General features: G+C 42.6%; 3 protein-coding genes across 3 annotated transcripts; 2 read left to right on the plus strand and 1 right to left on the minus strand.

Annotated features, from left to right (window-relative positions):
* Positions 1-4,310: 4,310 nt before the first annotated feature.
* LOC307255534 (myocilin-like) lies at positions 4,311-7,216 on the plus strand. The gene is made up of 3 exons (XM_080034221.1): positions 4,311-4,884; positions 5,424-5,528; positions 5,644-7,216. Exons 1-3 carry the CDS (start codon positions 4,401-4,403, stop codon positions 6,444-6,446), a joined length of 1,392 nt encoding a protein of 463 aa, XP_079890347.1. The 5' UTR covers positions 4,311-4,400; the 3' UTR covers positions 6,447-7,216.
* A 1,658-nt stretch (positions 7,217-8,874) lies between these two features.
* LOC307255934 (polyisoprenoid diphosphate/phosphate phosphohydrolase PLPP6-like) lies at positions 8,875-11,242 on the minus strand (the record flags this gene model as incomplete). Its single annotated transcript, XM_080034766.1, has 2 exons — positions 8,875-9,296; positions 10,858-11,242. 2 exons carry the CDS (start codon positions 11,240-11,242, stop codon positions 8,875-8,877), a joined length of 807 nt encoding a protein of 268 aa, XP_079890892.1.
* Positions 11,243-11,816: 574 nt separating this feature from the next.
* Positions 11,817-14,461, plus strand: LOC307255221 (peroxiredoxin-6-like). Its single transcript, XM_080033871.1, has 5 exons — positions 11,817-11,921; positions 12,573-12,729; positions 13,291-13,440; positions 13,893-14,039; positions 14,147-14,461. Exons 1-5 carry the CDS (start codon positions 11,830-11,832, stop codon positions 14,273-14,275), a joined length of 675 nt encoding a protein of 224 aa, XP_079889997.1. The 5' UTR covers positions 11,817-11,829; the 3' UTR covers positions 14,276-14,461.
* The last annotated feature ends 6,258 nt before the right edge of the window (positions 14,462-20,719 follow it).

Here is a 20,719-nt window from a genome sequence, read left to right on the forward strand (position 1 = left end):
GCATGTATGTTTTTTTATTTCATAAGAGACGGATGGTGAAGCACAACAAATGATTGGCTTCAAGTCAAAGGGAGGCCAGGGAGAGTAGTCATCAACATGTTGGTGTCCATGCGCCACTCCTTCATTGGCTGATTCATGCATTACCTATGATTCATTGCAGCACTGTGTTTGGACAGAATGGTGCTGTCCGTGTCTGAGTCCACCATATGACCTTGCTGTGTCCTTTTTGAGAAGTACAACAACATGAGCTGCTGCGGCAAGTAAGGTTCTGTTTTGTCTTCTGCAGAGCCCAACAAGAAGTCATCGATGGTACTGCACGTGCAGCTTTTGACTAAAGGCTGTTACATACTCCGCGAGAAGAAAGAACAAAGTTCTCGGTGACAGAGCTGCGAGAAGTTCTTTCTCGTCTGATATTACATACTTCATGAGAACTCAACTGCCGAACTCCTCACCACGGCGCATTGTTACCATGGTAATTGACTCAGTAGCGCCAGCTGATTTTCCTTATTTCTTTCAAACGGGCACTTCGCTTTCCTCATTGACTTCAGACTGACCAATCACACAATAGTTCTCGGACAAGCTGCGAGAAGAAAGTTTGGCCCGGGTGATGTGTGGAGAACAAGCTGCGAGAACAGCTAAACAAGAGCTGAGAGAAGAAAATTACGTAATTTTCTTCTCGCAGCTCTGTCACGAGAACTTTGTTCTTTCTTCTCGCGGAGTATGTAACAGCCTTTAGACATGGCATATTTAAATCTACTCACCCGGAAGCAATTCTGTTTTCCTTGCCCTCTCTCCCTTCTCAAATGAGATGATTGTCCATTGTGATGTTCCACGGAGAAATATAGGTTCCTGGTCATTTCTAAATGAAAACAGATGAGTGTTTGAGATTACTGGTTTGAACAAAACATATTTAAATCCACAGACTCACTTTCTTGTTCTTCTAAAACTACTAACCTAAAAGCTTAAACAGCCATCAATGGGGAAAAACAGTGGCCCCATTACATAATGCACACCTTTAAAACACACACACACACACACAGACACACACACACACACACACATGAAATGACAGTTTGTGTCATAGGTAGGAAAAGAGGAATTTACTGAAACGGACAAACGCATATTACAAGCAAAGGAATCCCATACACCCATACTTATAAAAAAACATCGTGCCTTGACAGGGACTGTCTTGGAGATATTACTGGAATTACAAAGAGCAGGAATTCTATTATATTTACACTGTGTATTTAGATGACGCAATGTAAAACAAAAACAGTAAGTAACCCTTTCAGCCTAGTCATGGCAGCAGTCCACTACTTTAGTACAGACTGAAATATCTCTTTTCCATTATATTTGGTTCAAAGATTGATGTCCCCTTCATTAAAGATTGATATACTTTTGGTGATCCGATTTTTAATGCCACATAACATAGCTGTTTTATTAAACTGCAGATCACTTGTTAATCAGTGTTACATTTTTCTGTAGGGGATGCTGATTTATTCTTCTGCCCACTGATGTTGGCTGGCATTTCTAAATTTTGCTCTTTGCATATTCTGAAAATCCCTATTTTATTTATATAGTCCAGTATCACAAATAAACATGTTACAATCTGTAGTGCATCAGACACCCACTGTCGACTGTGTGTTTTAACAATGGACAAGATGGTGCCATGTATGTTTCAGTAATGATGAGGACCTCTGGTGTAACACCTGCATTGAGCTGTGAAAGACCAAACAACCCCTACTGTGCTGCTGTGAGGCTGAGGTTTTACGTGTGTAGGCGTGTGATCCGCTGTGATTATACGCTCACATCAGACAGAGGGCCATTTGAATGTTTTTCTCAGAAACACCTCACGCTAACCCCACCGGGCCCACTCAGGGAACATAATGCAATAAATAGTCAAAAGCATCAAAATCATTCTATGCAATCCATTGCTCACACCATAAGCTGTGTCAAGACTGTCTCACTTGCTTAACTTATAAACTTGAACACACACACACACACACAGTTCAGGCTCCAACTCTTATGGAAAGTAGTTAAAATGTCAGCTATACACTGAGGTGGGAGGCTGTGAGTGTTAACCGCTGATTGTCTAACACTCTTCTTCTGAGGGAGTGCTTCATGTGAGCATTACATTGTGCATCAACCAGACCACGCCAGACTGGCACCCATGTAAATGGCAGGTTAGGCAACACTTCACACCTGTTGATGGACATTTGGCGAGCCATTTGTTGTTAAGTATAAGGGTGTTTCTCAAAATTGTTTTTCCTAGAAAATGATGTCATTGTCACAGCAACTCAAAAATATGAGAACTGGCAAGGCATTCTAAACTTCTAACCAGCCCACTTTCCTCCTTGAACATGCTTTCCTCTAAACTGCGGTTTGCAGTGGCTGCTGTGTAAACAACTCTAATGGTGAGCATTCCATTTTCCACATCTGTCCTGATTCAGCAGTCACACTGTTTATCTCATTGGTTTAGTTATTCTTAAGATGCCAATATCCCCAGCCCCCTCCCTCCTCTGTTATATAACATTATGTAATTCATATTCAAACAAATAAAGCAGTAAAATATCCCTTAAACAGCTGAAATCCTACAATGCCAAGAATTCTGGGATTGTACTTTGGAAGTTTTTTTTAAATAACTGCTGATATGATGTCTACTGTTTTGTACTCGCATGGAGGAAGTTGTGAGCACATTGCGATCCTGAGTCGTTATGTTACATAACAAAAATACACCTCAGTGGTAAAAACATTGTGGAATACCGATGTCTTCCCTTGGGCTGTAAAACAGGCAGGTTAACAAGACAGTAGATTGATCTTATGGAACCAAACACAGATGTGCGCTGCTAGCTGCTTTTAAGGGTTTTCTGGTTCTTATGTGAACTTCTGTGAAACATTTGGTCACAGAGGGCAGTCTCAGCAAGTTGATGAAGAAAAGAACAATGGAAAGAACAGTGGAGAAACAACTGAGAGGAAGTAATACCAGTTCCAGGTCCCAGACTTATCACATGGAGACAGCTGATACACAGGTGGACCGCATCCCTCTGTAAAGAGAGAAAGAAAAGCTGGAGGGGATGATTTTGATTATAAAAAGGTTTAGTTTCCACTATAATGTGACCAGACAAATAAAAGTCCATGGATTTCATGTAAAGCTATTACAGCCATGTGCTAGCAGCATGACTCTAGGGGTTTGGTGATGTTTGTCTATCTGCTGGTCAACCAGTCCATCATTTTGGTTAAGACAAATATTTCAATATTTCTTGTGTTACTTGTTTTGTGTCATGTTGTATGTACTACAGCTGCTGGATTTTTGAATTTCCCTGAAGGAACACTCCCAAGGGATCAATAAAGTGTCTATCTATCTATCTATCTATCTATCTATCTATCTATCTATCTATCTATCTATCTATCTATCTATCTATCTATCTATCTATCTATCTATCTATCTATCTATCTATCTATCTATCTATCTATCTATCTATCAAAAACTATAGAATGGGGATATTTATGGTCGCCAAAAGATGAAGCCTACTCACATACCCTTTCTTTCATTTCATTGTGAAAAATGATTTAGAGCACTCTTCAATTGATACATTTCAGTGAGAATTCAGACAGAAGTAGTGCACAACATCCAGCACTATACAGTATAGCACATATCCTGATGTGGGCATGAGGATTATGCAGGTTTGGTTGGAAGACTACATCATGTCTCCATTACTAGCCAGATTGCCAGCCTATCCTCCTGTGCCAGACATCCTGCACAGCTGTGGAGAGTTGCAAGACTACCTGTGTGCCCTCAAGTCCTCTAAAAGAGCAGTGAATGTACCTGGGTGTTGAGCTGTGTTGGGGAATGTTGGCTCACTCACCCTTGAGCCAAAATTTCTTTGAGATTAGGCTTAATCACATGGCGGTTTAATAGTAAAACTATCAGCTACGGAGGAAGTAAACAGCACAGCAGGTGACATCCAGTAGACACATAAAGAGTTGCTGTCCAGACAAAACAACCTGCAGAGACATACCAACTGCTGAGACATGATTAACAAATTCTGTACAGGAAAAAACAAACCCCAATTTGTGTATTTTTCCACTGATACTATGTGATTTTCCGATTATATGTCCCTTTCAGTGCACGTCACCCCACTACCAGTAAGAAGCTAACACACGTGGACCTTAACACACACTGACTTCACCTACCCCCCCTGGCTATTTCCCTCCCTGCCACACTCCTGGTCCCCTCCCACTTGTTGGTGGTTTACTGTATAAATATCCTTGTCTCAGCACTGCTGGGATTCAGACACTGACCTGCACCAGCTGGGAAGAGACCAGCTAAAGGAAGGAAGAAGAAGTATAAATCCAGACAAGACTTACCGAACAGAGGAGGACAAACAGTTGAATCCAGAATGTGGCTTCAGGTGTTTTACTTGTGCCTGTCCTGTTTGGCTCTGTCCAACCCAAGCCAAGCCCAAGGGCGAGCCTCGCTCCGCCGCTCCAATGACCACGCCGGACGCTGCCAGTACACCTTCACCGTAGCCAGTCCGGAGGAGTCCAACTGCTCCAGGATCAGCATGAAACCAGAGATGGAAGGAGTCATGTCCCGGCTCACTGTGCTGGAGGCTTTGGTCAGTCGGCTCATAGCAGGCGGGGACGGAGGTGAGGGGACTGGGTTGGGGACAAACGGTGAAGAGGTTCTCCAGAGAGCATTGTCCCAGGTTACGGGGGAAAGAGAGCAGCTGCAGCAGGATAAGGAGCGTCTGAACACACAGGTCCAGGAGCTGCAGAGGAGGCTGGACGAGCTGAGTCAGGAGGCAGAGAGCCTCAGGCAGAAACCCTGCCAGCAGACACACACCTCAGGGGGGACTCCACGTGAAAACAGACCTGCCAGTGGTATGTACATCATTGAGTTAAGGGAAAACACAAATATAAAACTAGAATCTTGTTATTAACCCAATGATCTCTAAAAGAGCACACATTCTCCTAACCACTTAACAATAAGAAATGTTACAAATGTTACTATTGATAGCTTAATGGTAATTAATGGTGGGTGGGGGGGATGGATTTGTTGTTACCATGGCTATGACGACCCTCCTGGAGCGACAGGTCAGGTTGCAGTTAGCGGTCTCAGTTTGAGAAAGGGGATTGGAATTTACAAAACAACCTCTTCTTTTACGGCTTTGTCACTCATGCATGTCTGTGTGTGATCATTTTCAGGAGGGCAGGAGCAGGTTATAGGGGGTACCTGCTGTGCTCTGAGGCCAAGAAACAAGACACTTAGACGTTGTCTGTTTTTTGGGACTTTAGCTTACTAGTAATGTATTTATAAATTATCTTTTTGTCAAGATCTACTCAAAATTCCTTCCCACTCTGTATTTTTATGTAATCTTTCGCTTTCTCACAATTATTTGTTTTGCTTTCTTCCCTGTCAGACCCTGCGTATGATGTTGGCAATGGTGCATATCAGGAGATGAAGGCTGAGGTAACAGAGGTTCCAGCGTCCCACCTCATGCCTGGAGGAAATCAAAATTCCACAGGTAAAGTTGGGGTTTTGCGGAAATGAGCCAATTGGATGTGATGCAAATCATTGCCTTAAAAAAACATTGTAAATATACTGCAAACACCATAAAGTGTAACTCTTTTTTTCCGCAGGCTGTGGAGAGCTGCAGTCCGTTGGAGAGCCTGTGTTGCACAGGAAGGCTGACAGTATCACAGGGAAGTATGGAGTGTGGCTGCAGGACCCCGAGCCTCAGGGCCCCGATTACACCAACAAGACTGTGTGGCGCATCGACACAGTGGGCAAAGATGTCCGTCAGCTCTTTGCATATGAAGACATGGCTCAATTCTCCAGAGGCTTCCCCATGAAGGTCCTGCTGCTGCCAGAGCCGGTGGAAAGCACCGGTGCAACCATGTACCGTGGCTCCCTTTACTACCAGCGCAGACGCAGCCGTGCCCTGGTCCGCTACGACCTGGCTTCTGAGAGCCTGGCGTCACGCGTGGACCTGCCACACGCTGGCTTCCACGGCCAGTACCCTTACTCCTGGGGCGGCTACACTGACATTGACCTGGCAGCGGACGAACAGGGCCTCTGGGCTATATACAGCACACAAAAGGCTAAGGGGGCCATTGTGATTTCCAAGCTGGACCCGGAGAGCCTGGAGGTGAGGAAGACCTGGGAGACCAACATCAGGAAGAACACAGTGGGCAACGCATTCATGGTTTGCGGGCGTCTGTACACGTTGGCCAGCTACACAGCACCCAACACTACTATCAACTACATGTTCGACACGGCCACTGGCAATGGGCAGGCTGTGGCTGTTCCCTTTAAGAACATGTACCGTTACAACAGCATGGTGGACTACAACCACGCCCTGAGGAAGTTGTACGCTTGGGACAACTTCCACATGGTCACCTATGACATCAGGCTGGGCAGGGTCAGCCATGGCAGCAGCTAAACAGGACGCACAGGTAGAGAGTCTGCTGTTAACAGGACTGTGCTCATGCAAGAGCAAGTGAATGAGATAAAACATGTAATCATTGGCATTCTACTGTGTTTTTGCATCACTAAAATCTATTTTTTCTATCGCTATTGTAAATAAGATCTATTTTAGGAACAAAACTATTCATGAACAAGATTAATGTAGTTGTGATAGAGCCCCCGATGACGCAGGAATCCTTACCAACAGCGAGCATGAGTTTTTAATTGAAACATTTCTGTTATCTGTCAACACGTTATGTTATTTAATGTTCTGAATAATAATGAAAAAAAACATTTCTTAAACGACCAATGTGCTTGTTTGTGTAATTGTATATGAAAGTATTCACATCCTTTTTCTAATGATAAACAGAAATGTTACAAAATGGTGGGTGTATGATTTATTTGTGTATTATCTACTTCTTTAATTTGTTCAAGCTTATATGGCCAAAGTTACGAAAACAGACTTCATCATCTTATATTACGTTTTTATTCACTAACTTTAACTGATGAATGACGTAGGCCTAAGTAAAGCATGCGTATGTACCCAGGTGCTAAGAAAAAACATTTGCTAACAACTGATAACTGCTTGGGATATTTGGAGACTGTAATTAAAGCGTTACTTCTTATAGACTATATGAATGGCACTTAATAAAGTTTGCTTTGTGTGTTTTAATAAAATGTCTGTAAAAATTAAGTTAATTATATAGAATTAGCCTAAATATATGAAATGTGATGTCAATTGGCTAAGGGCACGACGAAATATAGCAAAAGCGTCTTTAAAATGTCTTCTAAAAACAAAATACCTAATAAAAATAAGAAAATATCCAAACCTTGAGACTGGAGGCTACCTACCTACTACATATTCAGATGTATTCACAGGCAGAGAGAGTCCTGAGTCGAAACAGTTTTCAACTAACGTTCTCTAGTCTAATGTAATATCAGCAGATCAGACGACGCACCTGTGGTTCACGGATAAAAACAGAGAGCCAATTAATCCCCATAGCAACGACTTCTGGCGGACTCGACACATATGGCACGCGACAGTCGGTCCTATCAAAGTAGGCACGTTATCCACAGTAGGATACGAAGGGAGTTCAGTAAGTGGACTTCTCAGTTTGTTATGGAGATTGTTATTAGTTGTGTTAATGTTAGGGCTATAGCTTTGTCTGTAATCAGCAGCACCCTATTGCTGGTTTTTGATTATTAGCTAGCCTAGCCTATGTTCTTGCTATTTCAGTGATTTCAGTTTGCATATTGGGCTCTTTTACTGTTTTAATGGACACACACACACACACACACACACACACACACACACACACACACACACACACACACACACACACAGCTCACTTGCATTGTGCCTGATATTGAGGGACTGTGAGCAGTTTATGCCCATGTAATGGACGCCCTAGAGCTCAGTATCAACAAGTTCAGTCTCTGACCAGACATCCCATATTCATGAAAAACTCAGCTATGTAACTGACACAGAAATGTTGCCATTAGCAGCCATATTCCTGTTGTGCACTGCCCTCTATGGTCTTGCTCTTGCACATTTACAAGCTATAGTGACAAATAGTTTGATCGACTGAACATGCACAGGGAAAAAAATAATTGTCTGCTCTCTAAGTTTGAAGGCGAACCCACAAAATATTAGCACATTTTGGTAAAGTTTGTAAATTTCAATGGTATGTTAAAGATGATGGTCGGCAGCACAGAATAACAATGCCGTAAGAGGAGATGGGTTGTCATGTAATGACAGTCAGGAGACTCAGCAGCAGCTGATGGAAACTTTGGCGACTGTTTGATGACGCCAGCCCCCCGCCCCCCCAACCACTGTTCACAGAATCATACAGTCAACCCAATGTGGATTGTTTCAGTTCAATACAAAACTGATACTCTTTGTAACATTATTGTGCCACTGCATACTGAGATGAAGGTGTCACTTAAGCGATTTATAAGTATAAGTGTATGCACTAGTTTGGGCTTTCATACAGTGAGATAAAAACCTACACCTGTATATGATAAACAGTTCGCTTTATTTTTAATTTAGATGTTAAATGTCTTTTTGTTAGAGACTAATTCAATTCTGCTGTGTATGCATCTTAAAAGGATATGCAACATCCCACCAGTGACTACATAAGCCATCCATTTCAATGTTACCACTTGATTCAATAGTGGAACTTCAATTGCCCCCTGGGGACAAATAAAGTTAAAAAAAAAAAAAAAAAAAAAAAAAATCTTTAAAAAATATTATATAACCTTTATTTATTCATGGAGGGCTTGTGAGCCAGCTCTTTGCAATTACAAGTGATAACAAAGATACCACAATCAAATACACATAAAAACAGATACAGATTAACAGTGCTGTGCACACACAAACACACACACACACAGTTCCACCGAGCCTAATGTTTCCAATCTGCCATCCAGAGTCCACCGTAAGCCCTGTTGAGTGTCTCCCCCAGTCGCAGGAGCAGTAGGTCCTGCAGGCAGTCCAAGGTCACCCACAACCTTTCCACTAGACTATATTGGCAGTAGCCCATTGCCAAGCCAAAGCCCACGTCTGTGACATAATGTCTGGCTAGCAGCAGTCGTGACAGGCTGACCAGAGCGGCCCAACCCAACACCAGGACCCTCATGGAGGCCGTGTCCACCAGCTGTGCCAGGAGGAAGCGGGCACACATGGCCGCCCGTGTGGCATGGCCCGAGGGGAAGGAGTAGCGCTCCACGAAGAGGGTGGAGAGGATGTCTGAGCGGTTCTGAGCGGGCACGCGACGCCTCACCAGAGTCTTCACAACTCTGACCAACAGCAGATCCAACAACAGAGCTGTGACGAGGAGGAGGAGAGAGAGAGAGAGAGAGAGAGATAAAACAATGCTTTCAGTTTGCGATAAAGGCCAAAAGCTCACCTATTCACAAAGTAACTTAGCTTACTTTACACATTGAGAAATGTTTCACCTCACAGCAATAACTTTTCTATATTGATTCTAGGCTATCACTCTGAAAGATAAGACACTTTGTAATAAGACACCATGTATAAATGGTTCAGAAGTACAAATTACTGGCTATCTTAATGGTTAATAACTCACCTACTAATAGTGGTGAATTGGGAATCGTTTTAAATCAAAAACTTGAATCAAATTGTGACCCCAGGAATCAGAATGGAATCAAATTGAATCATGGGATTTCAAAAGATTCACAGCCCTACTATCTCTTTAAAAAGCACCTCTGAGCCACTAATAAAACAACTTTTTTGTGGATAATTCCCTAAACCAGTGTCTGTCCTATTTTGTCATAATGCTGGAAATCCATTAGTTTGTTACTTTGGAATAAGCCAATAAATATGTATGTATTATAACTTGTAATGTTGATAAGTCATTAATACAGCGTTTTGTTTTAAATCTGTCTTTGTGAAAGAGCAAAAAGGGTTTAATCACAACCTGGCAACCCCAAAGTTGTAATTAATTAATGGCGCATAAGTATGTAAAGCGTTAAGAAAGTATTTGCTTACCATTATTTACTACTTGCAAAAATATTAATTATAAACTGTTTATATTTGACAGGAATACACAACCAAATGTGTTATACTTATAGTAACAATACTACAGTTATTTGATTGTTTACAAAGTTATCTGAAATGAAATGAAATTGAACCTTCACCTCATTCATTTCTCATTAGTCTGAAGCATTTTTCCAAAACACAGTGGTATCCTTTAAGCTATTGCGTACCAAAAATAGCTCTGGTATTTCACCACAGCACAATACAGTACAACCGCACAGTCTCTGACACTTTGGTTTCAAAGGCTGTCAGTCAACGAACTTAATCATGCACATAAAAAAGCCTCTCAAGGCTAGAACTACTGATGCATTATTATGTTTTGGATTTGGCCTGTTATGTTGTGCCTTTTCCATAGCCAATTACTTTTGTTGATTTAAAAAAAAAAAAAAAAAACATAAACCAGTGATGACTGCGTTAACTTTGGCACCAATATGCGCAAAAACGCATCATCTTTAGCGCAGCTAATATGGTGATAAATAATAAACATAAAGGACAGCAACTTTAAGCAGATTGATATATTTGTTTATGATGGGATTGTTCGCATTTCATACAAGATTGCTGCGTTCAGGAATGTTTATTTCACAAATAAAGACATGTTTCTTTGATGACGAAAAGTAGCACAACTAGCGTACCAAATACAAGGCGAATGCCAACAATGTTTCTATTGATCTTGGTTGCGAATATATGACTGATTTAGGCATAAGATTAATTCAGAATTTGATTGAAGACATTCAAACCAATGTTAAATACATAACCTAGACTTACTATTTTAATCATACTTGAGTCCTTCTTAACCAACAGTGAAAACAATCGAAACACATTTGCTCACCTAGGGCCAAGTTCAGCATGATCTCCTGCTCCGCCACACTGTGTCCCTGCAGCAGAGTGTACGTTGCGCCGACGAGCCAGGGGATGACATGCCCGGAGAACTCCACCAGACGCACCAGGGGCCGTATGCTGCCCCAAGAAGACTCCTCACAGGCGCACACTCCGAGCCGCTTGGACAGCCACAGATCTATCGCCAGCAAAAAGCGCAGCGTTATGGTGAACATCGGCAGGCTCAGACTGACGGAGAAGTCCTCGCTTTGCGCTCCGGGGGAGAAGTACGCACAGCTGGAGGCCCGGCGGCGGCACTCCGATGAGGATGATGATGACGCCCGGTTTCCACACGCAACTCCACGGCAACTATTCCGTCTGGACGCTGGTAAAGACATATTCGTTTGACAAATTGTCCACAGTAGGCTAATGTATGTATCCTTTCTTTATCGACCACCTGTGGCCTGTTCAACACTCAAATCCTGCCTTCGACGAAAAACATAGGAGAGTGAATACAGGGGTTAAAATGTCACCGATTCAGAAGTGGACTGCTCTGGTCACGTCACGTGGCTACATTATCCTCCCTTGAAACATGTTATTAAACCAGTATGACATTTTAAATTAATGTGTTAATTTAGCAGCTAGTTTTTAATGTTGCACTCACTTTATGATTGGTTTTCTTTATTATACATGAGACAACATGACCATGTTCTAGAGGATAAGTGTGTCAGTGCTGCACTTTGATAAAATGTCCAAATCCTTGTTAGTGAGCGTGCGTAAATTGGTCATTTGGAAACATTGGTCAACTTCGAAACTGACCTGAAAAACGCAGCGCATTTTACGAGTCAGAACGTGGCCATTTACACAGTTGATGATTATGCAAATAGTGCAGCGTGTTCACAGGGAAGTTTCCGCCTCCCCACTCTTGCCTCACGCTCATCATATCAGAAACACCTCACTCAAAAACTCCGCGGTCACACTGACTATGCCGGGACTACTGCTCGGAGATGTATTTCCTGATTTTGAAGCAGAGACCACCACTGGCATAATCAAACTCCACGAATTTCTCGGTGATTCGTAAGTAGACTTATTGGATATGTTTACTTATATAGATTGATATATTGCAGGCTTACCAAGAGTTCAGTTCACTTGAGCAATATGCAGAAAGGGGTCTGGCAGTTAGTCTAGTTCCTGTTGAACTTTATTCAACTTCTGCTTTTGACCTTTGTCAATATATTCTTTACATAGCATCTAAACGTTTACACCTATAAAGGTGATATTGTGGCTTCTTCACATATTCATCTATAATGTAGTCGACAAATGCATTGGGCATTTACAGATGCACAGCTGTTTATTATATTAGAGATCATTGGGCTCTTGATCATTTTTGAGAGATGATTCAAATTCAAAAGCATCAGTAAACTGAACGGGGCCAAAGGTCAAACCTAAAATCCCTCCACAATCACAAAGCTGACCTCGTGAAAAAAGAGTCTATGCCATCATCATTTTTAAAACCCATTTGAGTGACAAATAGGTCACATCCTGTCAGTTTTGGTGTCAAATGCGTCATTCAACTTCAGCCTATTGTGCAACCTTACAACAAAGCAAAGATAGTTACCCCGATATTGAGAGGTGTGTGTGTCCGATTGCAGAGGAAACAATCAGTCAGATTGAAACCTCAGATTGCCTCTCCACACAGGGCCTCACTAATCTCCCTTTTCATTCCAGATGGGGAATCCTGTTCTCCCATCCAAGAGACTACACCCCCGTGTGCACCACCGAGCTGGGACGGGCTGCCAGACTGAGCCATGAGTTCACTAAACGAGATGTTAAAATGATCGCCCTGTCCATCGATAGCCTGGAGGATCACCACGGCTGGACCAAGGTGTGATACCTGCAGCCTCTGTTTTCTATCACCACACACCTGGAGTAACATACAAAGCTGATATCAGTAAAACCTAGTAGCCATGAGGCTGAATACAATCAAAAGTTTTTGAGCGTCAACGTTTTGAGTTCCAAGTTGGTAAAATTGTAGTGAGCTCTGATTGATCTCAGTAAAGCCTTTTTGAAGGAATTAAGCAGGTTACACAAAACCCTTGTTTTAACAGCAGATCGGATTACTTTGATCGCTTTAGTGTGTTGCAGGTCCGATCTACACAATGAAATACAGTAGTGGGTTGTCAATCAAGATCAAATTAATATACAGCATATCCCATTTTAGAAGCAATCTTAAAGCTACATTTTGTTCTTTATTTTCTTTTTATCTTTGTTTTGTTCAATTTGACATTGACACTCTTCTCCACTACACGTTTCCCTTATATTGTTGTCATTAATCTTCAAAAAAAAATAATCATTTAACACAGATGTTTATATACCAACAGAGCTACACCAGTGTGGCACTGCTTTCGTTCAAATAACTAAGGGCTTGTGTCTGTGTACTAACTAGGACATCCTGGCGTATAACTGTGATGAGTCTGCTTGCTCCACACTGCCCTATCCCATCATAGCGGACAGTAAACGGGAGCTGGCAGTGGCCCTGGGCATGCTGGACCCAGACGAGAAGGACAAAGATGGCATGCCACTCACCGCCCGCTGTGTAAGAGTCCTCACCATAAAAAGCCACTTTTCCTTTTTTCCAAGGCAGCATTTAAATGTTGAGCCAGTGATAATGGAGAATGCAAAATCACTTTTTGTCAAAATCAGTGAATATATCCTCACGATCCTCCACCTGTCAGTACTGTGTGTGCACGAAAAAGAAAAAAAAGCCTAGGCTGTGTTAAAACACAGCCTAGGCTCTGGAAACAGGTATGTTGCTAGCTACGGTGGTCTTTGTTAACATACACTTAGTTTACATACACGTTATATGAAGCTGGGCTGTGTATCAGCACCTTTTTTTCAGGGCACACACAGTACCGACAGGTAGCGGATCGTCACTGATTTTGATAAAAAGTGATTTTGACAACAATCATTCTCCAGAACTAATTCTCTACAGGCGTGATAGCAGATAACAGTTTCAGGCTCCACCCCTCTGTCTCTGTTGGTGTGTAGGTGTTTATCATCGGCCCAGATAAAAGGCTTAAGCTGTCACTCCTCTACCCGGCAACCACCGGACGCAACTTTGATGAAATTTTGCGCGTGGTGGATTCACTTCAGTTGACGGCAGTGAACCGAGTGGCCACACCTGTTGACTGGAAGGTAGGCGTATCGTATGTCACATGTGTTAAAGAGACCTACATTGACAGTAATGGACCTGCTGTCACTCAGACTAACCTGGTTTCTTTTCTGTGTGGGTCTTCTTCCAGCTTGGAGACTGTGTGATGGTTCCCCCCAGCATAACAGAGGAGGAGGCTGTGGCTTTGTTTCCAGCTGGCACCTACACCAAAGACCTGCCCTCTGGAAAGAAGTACCTGCGCTACACACCTCAGCCATAACACAGGCAGTGACAGCACTGATATCCAATGCTCACTAATATCACATGTGACTGTACCTTAAATGTGGAGTCAGCGATTCTGGAGGAAGCTTGTTGTACACTCCAAATCCCTTTTCGTCAAAATCAGTGAATATCTCCTCGCAATCCCGTACCCTGGTTGGGTGCTAAAATGAAAATCCAGTGTTAAAACACAGCCTATGCTCTGTAAATGGGCAGGTTGCTAGCTACGGTGGGGCCCCCTTTGTTTACATACTAGTTTACAGAGTCGCTCAGTATTAACACTGGATTTCGTTTCAGTGTACACACAGTAAGGACAGGTAACAGATCTTGATATATTTGCTGATTATTACCATAAAGTTATAATGACAGAATGGCTGACTCCACGTTCATCCAACAGGCCTCCATTCTGGACCTTCAGGTGTCAATCAGTTCCTGACTAAACTGATGAAATAGAAGGAAACTCATTAAAGAAAATGTTTCTAATTCAGAGATTTTTTGGTATGTGCAGTTTCAGTAATAAAATCTGGTTGGGTCTATTTTTATAAAGGGGGAATGTTGTTGGAAAGGCAAGGGCTGAGATTTGAACAAATACATATTCTTAATAGATACACAAAAAGTTGATTGTACACAGTATGGCAGAATAATTTTTCTATTGTATAAGAGAGATACTTCATGGCGGGTTAAATATTTGGGTTCCTATGTGAATTGTTTAACTATAAAGTAAGAAGTAAGTAAGAATCTTCCCTGTGTGGAACAATAAAAACATTACGGTTGCTAATTTGAATTATGTTCTGTAAATGATGGACTACTGCAATGAAATCCCTCTGTCTATTGTAAGGTAGTTCTGTTTGAAGGGCGACAGTTAAACTCAGCTGTGTAGGATTTGGCGTCCTCCTTCAACACCGGGTCCACAGCACAGAACCGGCCCAAGCCTTCAGGGGGCCCAAAGCGAAATATGATCAGGGGGCCCCTCTCCAATGTTAGCGCTGCTGAAACTATAGATCTTTGTTAAATATCATTCACATACCCAGTGTTTTCCGCTAGTGCCTCCACTGTGCAGCTGTGCGAAAATATTAGACAGCCGAGATTCAGACCCTCCTATGGGGGTCCGGGGGTATGCCCCCCCGGGAGATTTTTTTTAACCTTTTTAAAGTGAAATGCATGAATCTGGTGCACTTTGAGAGGAAAATTAAGAGGCTAAATCTGTGAAATTTTGTGTGAAAAAATTATTTGGAGACACTGGGTCAGATGAATTAGAAGCTATTGAAGAAGGACACATGGAGTTTCCATAAAAATATTAATATAAAATAAAATATTATGGAGGGTCCTCTGGGTTGGGCTTGGAGCTCTTTTTCTTTTACGGGACATATTTCTCTGTAATATAATGAATGGATTTAAATGCAGTGAGAGGAACGAAGCAGAAGAACTCTGTTGTCCAGCTTTCTTTTTTTTACAAACGAGGCTGAAATAGGCAATAGACTATACACAGTGCATGGGCAACTGAGGGCAGCCCCATTTCCAATTGTTTTTAAATAAACTCAATACACACTGTTCATGGATGTGGACGTGAAATGATCAGATAATTTCGGATTACCTCCCAGATGAACTGATTACAGTTTTTTACGATTGCTAAACCACAGTGGGCTCAACTGGAGCGACATGTGCAAAACTCTAACAAGAGTATGCAGAGCAGCGGTTCATTCGGACCAAACTGTAGCTCGTTTTTCATTGCTTAAACACAATTTTCAAAACTCTACACACCTATCTCATGGCTTAACCACAGCCTGCACAACACTGTGGATTTCCAGCACTTTTTTCAAATGCTAACACACTGCTGCCACAACTGTAAACCACACATTCAAAAAAACAAAATGGATTTCAGACTAGTGCATTTCAAACACTGCGGATTACAATTTCAACTGAAACACTAAGAAGGTGTCTTGTTTTGGACTTTTTAGTGAATATACTGTATATACAGTATAGGGAAGGCTCAAAAATAAAAATTAATTAAATGGACCAATGAATGTAATTTTTTTATGAAATACAGTGTAGAAGCCAAATGTTATCTACAAGTGTCCGTCTGTTATGCACTGTGTGGCCATTAGGTGGCAGTCTAATCTTGCCCTATAAAGGCATGACAGGAACAATGATTGACAGGTGTTTGACCTGGAAGGGCAAACGGTTTTTGACCGCAAATGTTTTGCATCGCTATGAAGCTGCACTTTGAAAGTAAATATTGCACGGTGGAATAAACTTATTGTATGAAACGCAAGAAGAAGTTCGGATGAGATTATTTACAACTCAAGAAAGCACATAGTGGAGAGAAAACTAGCGCGTCAGCCAGGTGATCTGGGTCGAACCATCTCAGTAGCTTGAAGCATCAGCTTAGCTGCTTTAATATTAGTCAAAAACCTGCATTTTGGAATCCGTAAAGGAACTGTTGGCACGTTTGGAACACGGAGGAGAAGCGGGAGGCCGGGAGCTGTGTGTGGAGATTTCGGGAGCAGTTTGCAGACGTCCGTGGATTGGAGACGCAGGAGTCGGAGCTATGCTGCTAACAGCTGATTGGAGCATCGGACCACCGGAGCATCGCACGGCGCCCACCGCACGGAGGTATTTGTAGCGCTACACTCTTTATGGCCATTATTTTGTGTGCACACATTAGAGACAAAAATCCAATGCATTGGTTTCCGAGGCTGGGGGACAATTGACTTTGCTCTGACTGTTGTTGCGTGCAGCAAACTTTGTACTGACTATTGACATCATGGAGAAACGTGACGAGGTATTGGACACTCACGTTACCGAGACTGTTAGACGCGAGGATGTGACTAGTGACGCTCAAGCGCAAGATGTTGAACGTGTGGTTAAACTTACTGCTAAAGCACTAGCTGGGAAATTGGACAGGTTACAAAGTGACAGGAAAGCTAAGCTAAACAAGGCAACTAACATCAGAAAATCAATGCAAAGTTTAATGTCAATTGGTGAAAACGTACAGGTACAGAGTGCTCTGGAAAAATTGCAAACACTGTGTGATGAAGCAAAATGCATGCATGAATCGTTGTTGTGTATATTGCCCCCTGAGGAACAGGAAAAACATAATATATGGTTTAATGCAAAAATGATTTCCAACAATGAGTGTTTTTCTGTTGCTAAATTGTGGCTTTCTTCATACAATGACGGTGCTGTTGAATTGAATGAAAAGGGTAAAGGGGAGGATGAAATAAATCCCCAGGACAGCATTTCCAACATTGCTAGTAGACACTCGAGCCATAGGAGTGTTAAAAGTGGTAGATCAAGCACAACATCCTCTGCCCAGATAAAGGCTGCTGCAGAACGAGCTTCACTTGTTGCTCGTGCAGCAGCTTTAAAGGAAAGTCATGCTTTGGAGGAGCAAGCACAACAACTTAAAAGGAAAAGAGAGAAGTTTGCTATAGAAACTGAAATAGCTGCATCCACTGCAAAATTGGCAGTACTTCAGGCCTCTTATCAGAGAAGCGTTTCTCAAGCAGCCTCAAATGGCATGAATTCCTATTTTGGAAAGGAAAGCAAGAAAGGCGAGGACGTCAAAGGCTTGAATCCTATTTGAACAAGGAGTGGAAAAAAAGGCAGAAAAAGCAGATTGTTTGTACTATTTGGAGCAATTTACTAGAGGTCAGCCACAAGAACTGGTGCGGAGCTGTCAGCACATGGCTCCTGAGCATGGCTACAAAGTGGCAAGGGACCTGTTAGACAAACACTTTGGGAATCAGTACAAAATAGCAACTGCTTATATGGAAAAGGCATTCGCTTGGCAACCAGTCAAATCTGAGGACGTGACAGCACTCCAAGCCTACTCCTTATTCTTACGTGGCTGCTGCAACATCATGGAAGAGCTTGAGTACATGCAGGAACTGGATATGCCAGTACACATGAGAGCCATCATTTCAAAGTTACCATTCAAAATGAGGGAGCAATGGAGGACAATAGCACATGACATCATGGAAAAAACAAAGCAAAGAGCTCACTTTGCTGATATGGTCGTATTTATTGAGCGCCGTGTCAGCATTCTGTCTGATCCCCTGTTTGGTGACATACTGGAGCCAGTAACTAATGTTTCTGGAATAAAGTCTCTCCCCAGGTTTAAATTGCCACCTGGAAACAGTATAAAGGGAAATATTGTGGCTACCACAGTAACATCGATGGACGTATCTGGCGGAGTTATGGAGCCAACATCAGACCCTGAGAAAGTAGTGAAAGCTGGATGCCTTTGCTGTGACCGCAATCACTCATTTGAGGATTGTGAACTATTCAATGGGAAGAAGCACAATGAAAAAATTAAAATACTGAAAGACAATGGAGTTTGCTTCGCATGCTTGTGCGTTGGTCACATAAGCCGAGATTGCGAAAGGCGCTTAACATGTAAAGTCTGTGGTAAAACCCACCCCACTGTGCTCCACATTAAGAGACAAACAACTCTGAGAATGGTAACTGATCAATCTAGCAACCAACCAGCTTCCCTCGAAACATGCGGGCATACAGGGGCCGGTAAGGATCGGTGTGTTTTGTCCATACTCCCTGTGCAAGTGAAGGCTGCAAAGGGAAATCGTACCATAAAAACGTATGCCTTTTTGGATCCTGGCAGTTCAGCCACTTTCTGCTCTGAGAATTTAATGCAGAAGCTAAACATCACAGGCAAAAGAATCAACTTCCAGCTGAGCACAATGGGGCAAGTAGCAGTTGTTCCAGCCTACTCATTGAGTGGCTTGGAGATAGCTAAGTTGAATGACACTCATTTTCATGCTCTCCCAGAGGTTCTTACACAGAAAAGGATGCCAGTGACTCCTGATAGTATGGTGACACCTGAAGAGTTGACAAAATGGCCATATTTGTCAAAGGTGCACATCCCACCCATACACGCAGATGTCGACCTGTTGATCGGAACTAATGCCCCCAAGATATTGGAGCCTTGGGAGGTCATTAACAGTTGTGGGAATGGCCCATATGCTATAAAAACTGTGCTAGGATGGGCTGTTAACGGTCCACTGAATGAAGAGAGTGATGCTTTGGAGGAGGACCTGCCTGTGGCTACGGTAAACAGGATTGCTGTGTGCAAACTCGAAGAAATGCTGATTAATCAGTACAATCTGGAATTTAATGAAAGGTCGGTGAAGGAGAATGAAATGTCCAGACAAGACCTCAAGTTTCTGGAGATTATGGAGAATTCAGCAGTACTTAAGGAGGGAAGGTATTGTTTGAAATTGCCATTCAAGAAAAAGGAGGTTTATCTGCCTAATAACTTCACAGTGGCAAAGCAAAGGATCCAAGGTCTAAAGAAAAGGTTCCTCCGCAACAAAGTATTTCACCAGGAGTACACAGAGTACATGAACAAACGCATAAGTAAGAACTATGCAGAGCGGGTCTCTCAACAACAGTGGTGTGAGAATGGGAAGGTGTGGTACATCCCTCACCATGGTGTACACCATCCAAAGAAAGGGTCCCTTCGTGTGGTGTTCGACTGTGGAGCAACGTATCATGGGACATCATTGAACAGCGAACTACTGCAGGGTCCTAACCTCACCAGCTCGCTTCTTGGGGTTCTTGCTCGCTTTAGGCAGGAATCAGTGGCATTCATGGGTGACATCCAAGCAATGTTCCACCAGGTGAAGGTGGCGGAGGAAGAAAGGGATTTTCTTCGCTTTCTCTGGTGGCCAGAAGGAGATGTCACTAAAGACCTTGAGGAATACCGGATGACTGTACATCTGTTTGGCGCTGTGTCATCTCCCAGCTGTGCAAGTTATGCATTGAGAAAAACTGCTGACGATAACCAGTCTGAGTTTTCATCTGAAGTACTTCAATGTGTCAAAGAGAATTTCTATGTTGATGACTGTTTGAAGAGCTTAGCCACTGAAGGAGAAGCTATCCAGATGATAAAAGATCTCAACGTTCTTTGTCGTAAAGGGAATTTTATCTTGGAGAAATGGATCAGTAACAGTCGTGTGGTTTTGCAAACCATCCCAGAGGATCAAAGGGCTAAGGACCTAAAAGATTTGGATCTTGACCGAGACAATCTTCCACTGGAAAGAGCTTTGGGTTTACAGTGGTGTGTGGAGACGGACTCTTTCAGATTCAGGATGGAGCTCAAACAACAGCCTAACACCAGACGTGGTATGTTGTCTATAACCAGTTCAGTGTACGATCCACTAGGTTTCCTGGCACCTGTCACTTTACTTGCCAAAATGATGCAGCAGGAGCTCTGCCGAAGAAGGTGTGGCTGGGATGATGTTTTACCACAGGACATTTTGCATCAATGGAAAGGGTGGTTGGAGGATTTGGAGCTGCTGGCTACATTCAATGTGGATAGGTGTGTCAAGCCAGAGGACTTTGGAGAGGTCAAACAGGCACAACTACATCACTTTGCTGATGCCAGTGAAGGTGGCTATGGGACCGTAACATTCATCAGAATATT

Source organism: Ammodytes marinus (genome assembly GCF_949987685.1).
Source record: "Ammodytes marinus genome assembly, chromosome: 9".
Taxonomy (NCBI): domain Eukaryota; kingdom Metazoa; phylum Chordata; class Actinopteri; order Uranoscopiformes; family Ammodytidae; genus Ammodytes; species Ammodytes marinus.

Bases quoted from the DNA above. Each gene is read 5' to 3' on its own strand.
- LOC307255221 (XM_080033871.1), top strand. From the start codon at position 11,830: ATGCCGGGACTACTGCTCGGAGATGTATTTCCTGATTTTGAAGCAGAG. The intron at 13,441-13,892 runs GTAAGAGTCCTC...GTTGGTGTGTAG, and splicing joins TGCCACTCACCGCCCGCTGT to GTGTTTATCATCGGCCCAGA. The intron at 14,040-14,146 runs GTAGGCGTATCG...GTCTTCTTCCAG, and splicing joins CCACACCTGTTGACTGGAAG to CTTGGAGACTGTGTGATGGT.
- LOC307255534 (XM_080034221.1), top strand. From the start codon at position 4,401: ATGTGGCTTCAGGTGTTTTACTTGTGCCTGTCCTGTTTGGCTCTGTCC. The intron at 4,885-5,423 runs GTATGTACATCA...CTTCCCTGTCAG, and splicing joins TGAAAACAGACCTGCCAGTG to ACCCTGCGTATGATGTTGGC. The intron at 5,529-5,643 runs GTAAAGTTGGGG...TTTTTTCCGCAG, and splicing joins AGGAAATCAAAATTCCACAG to GCTGTGGAGAGCTGCAGTCC.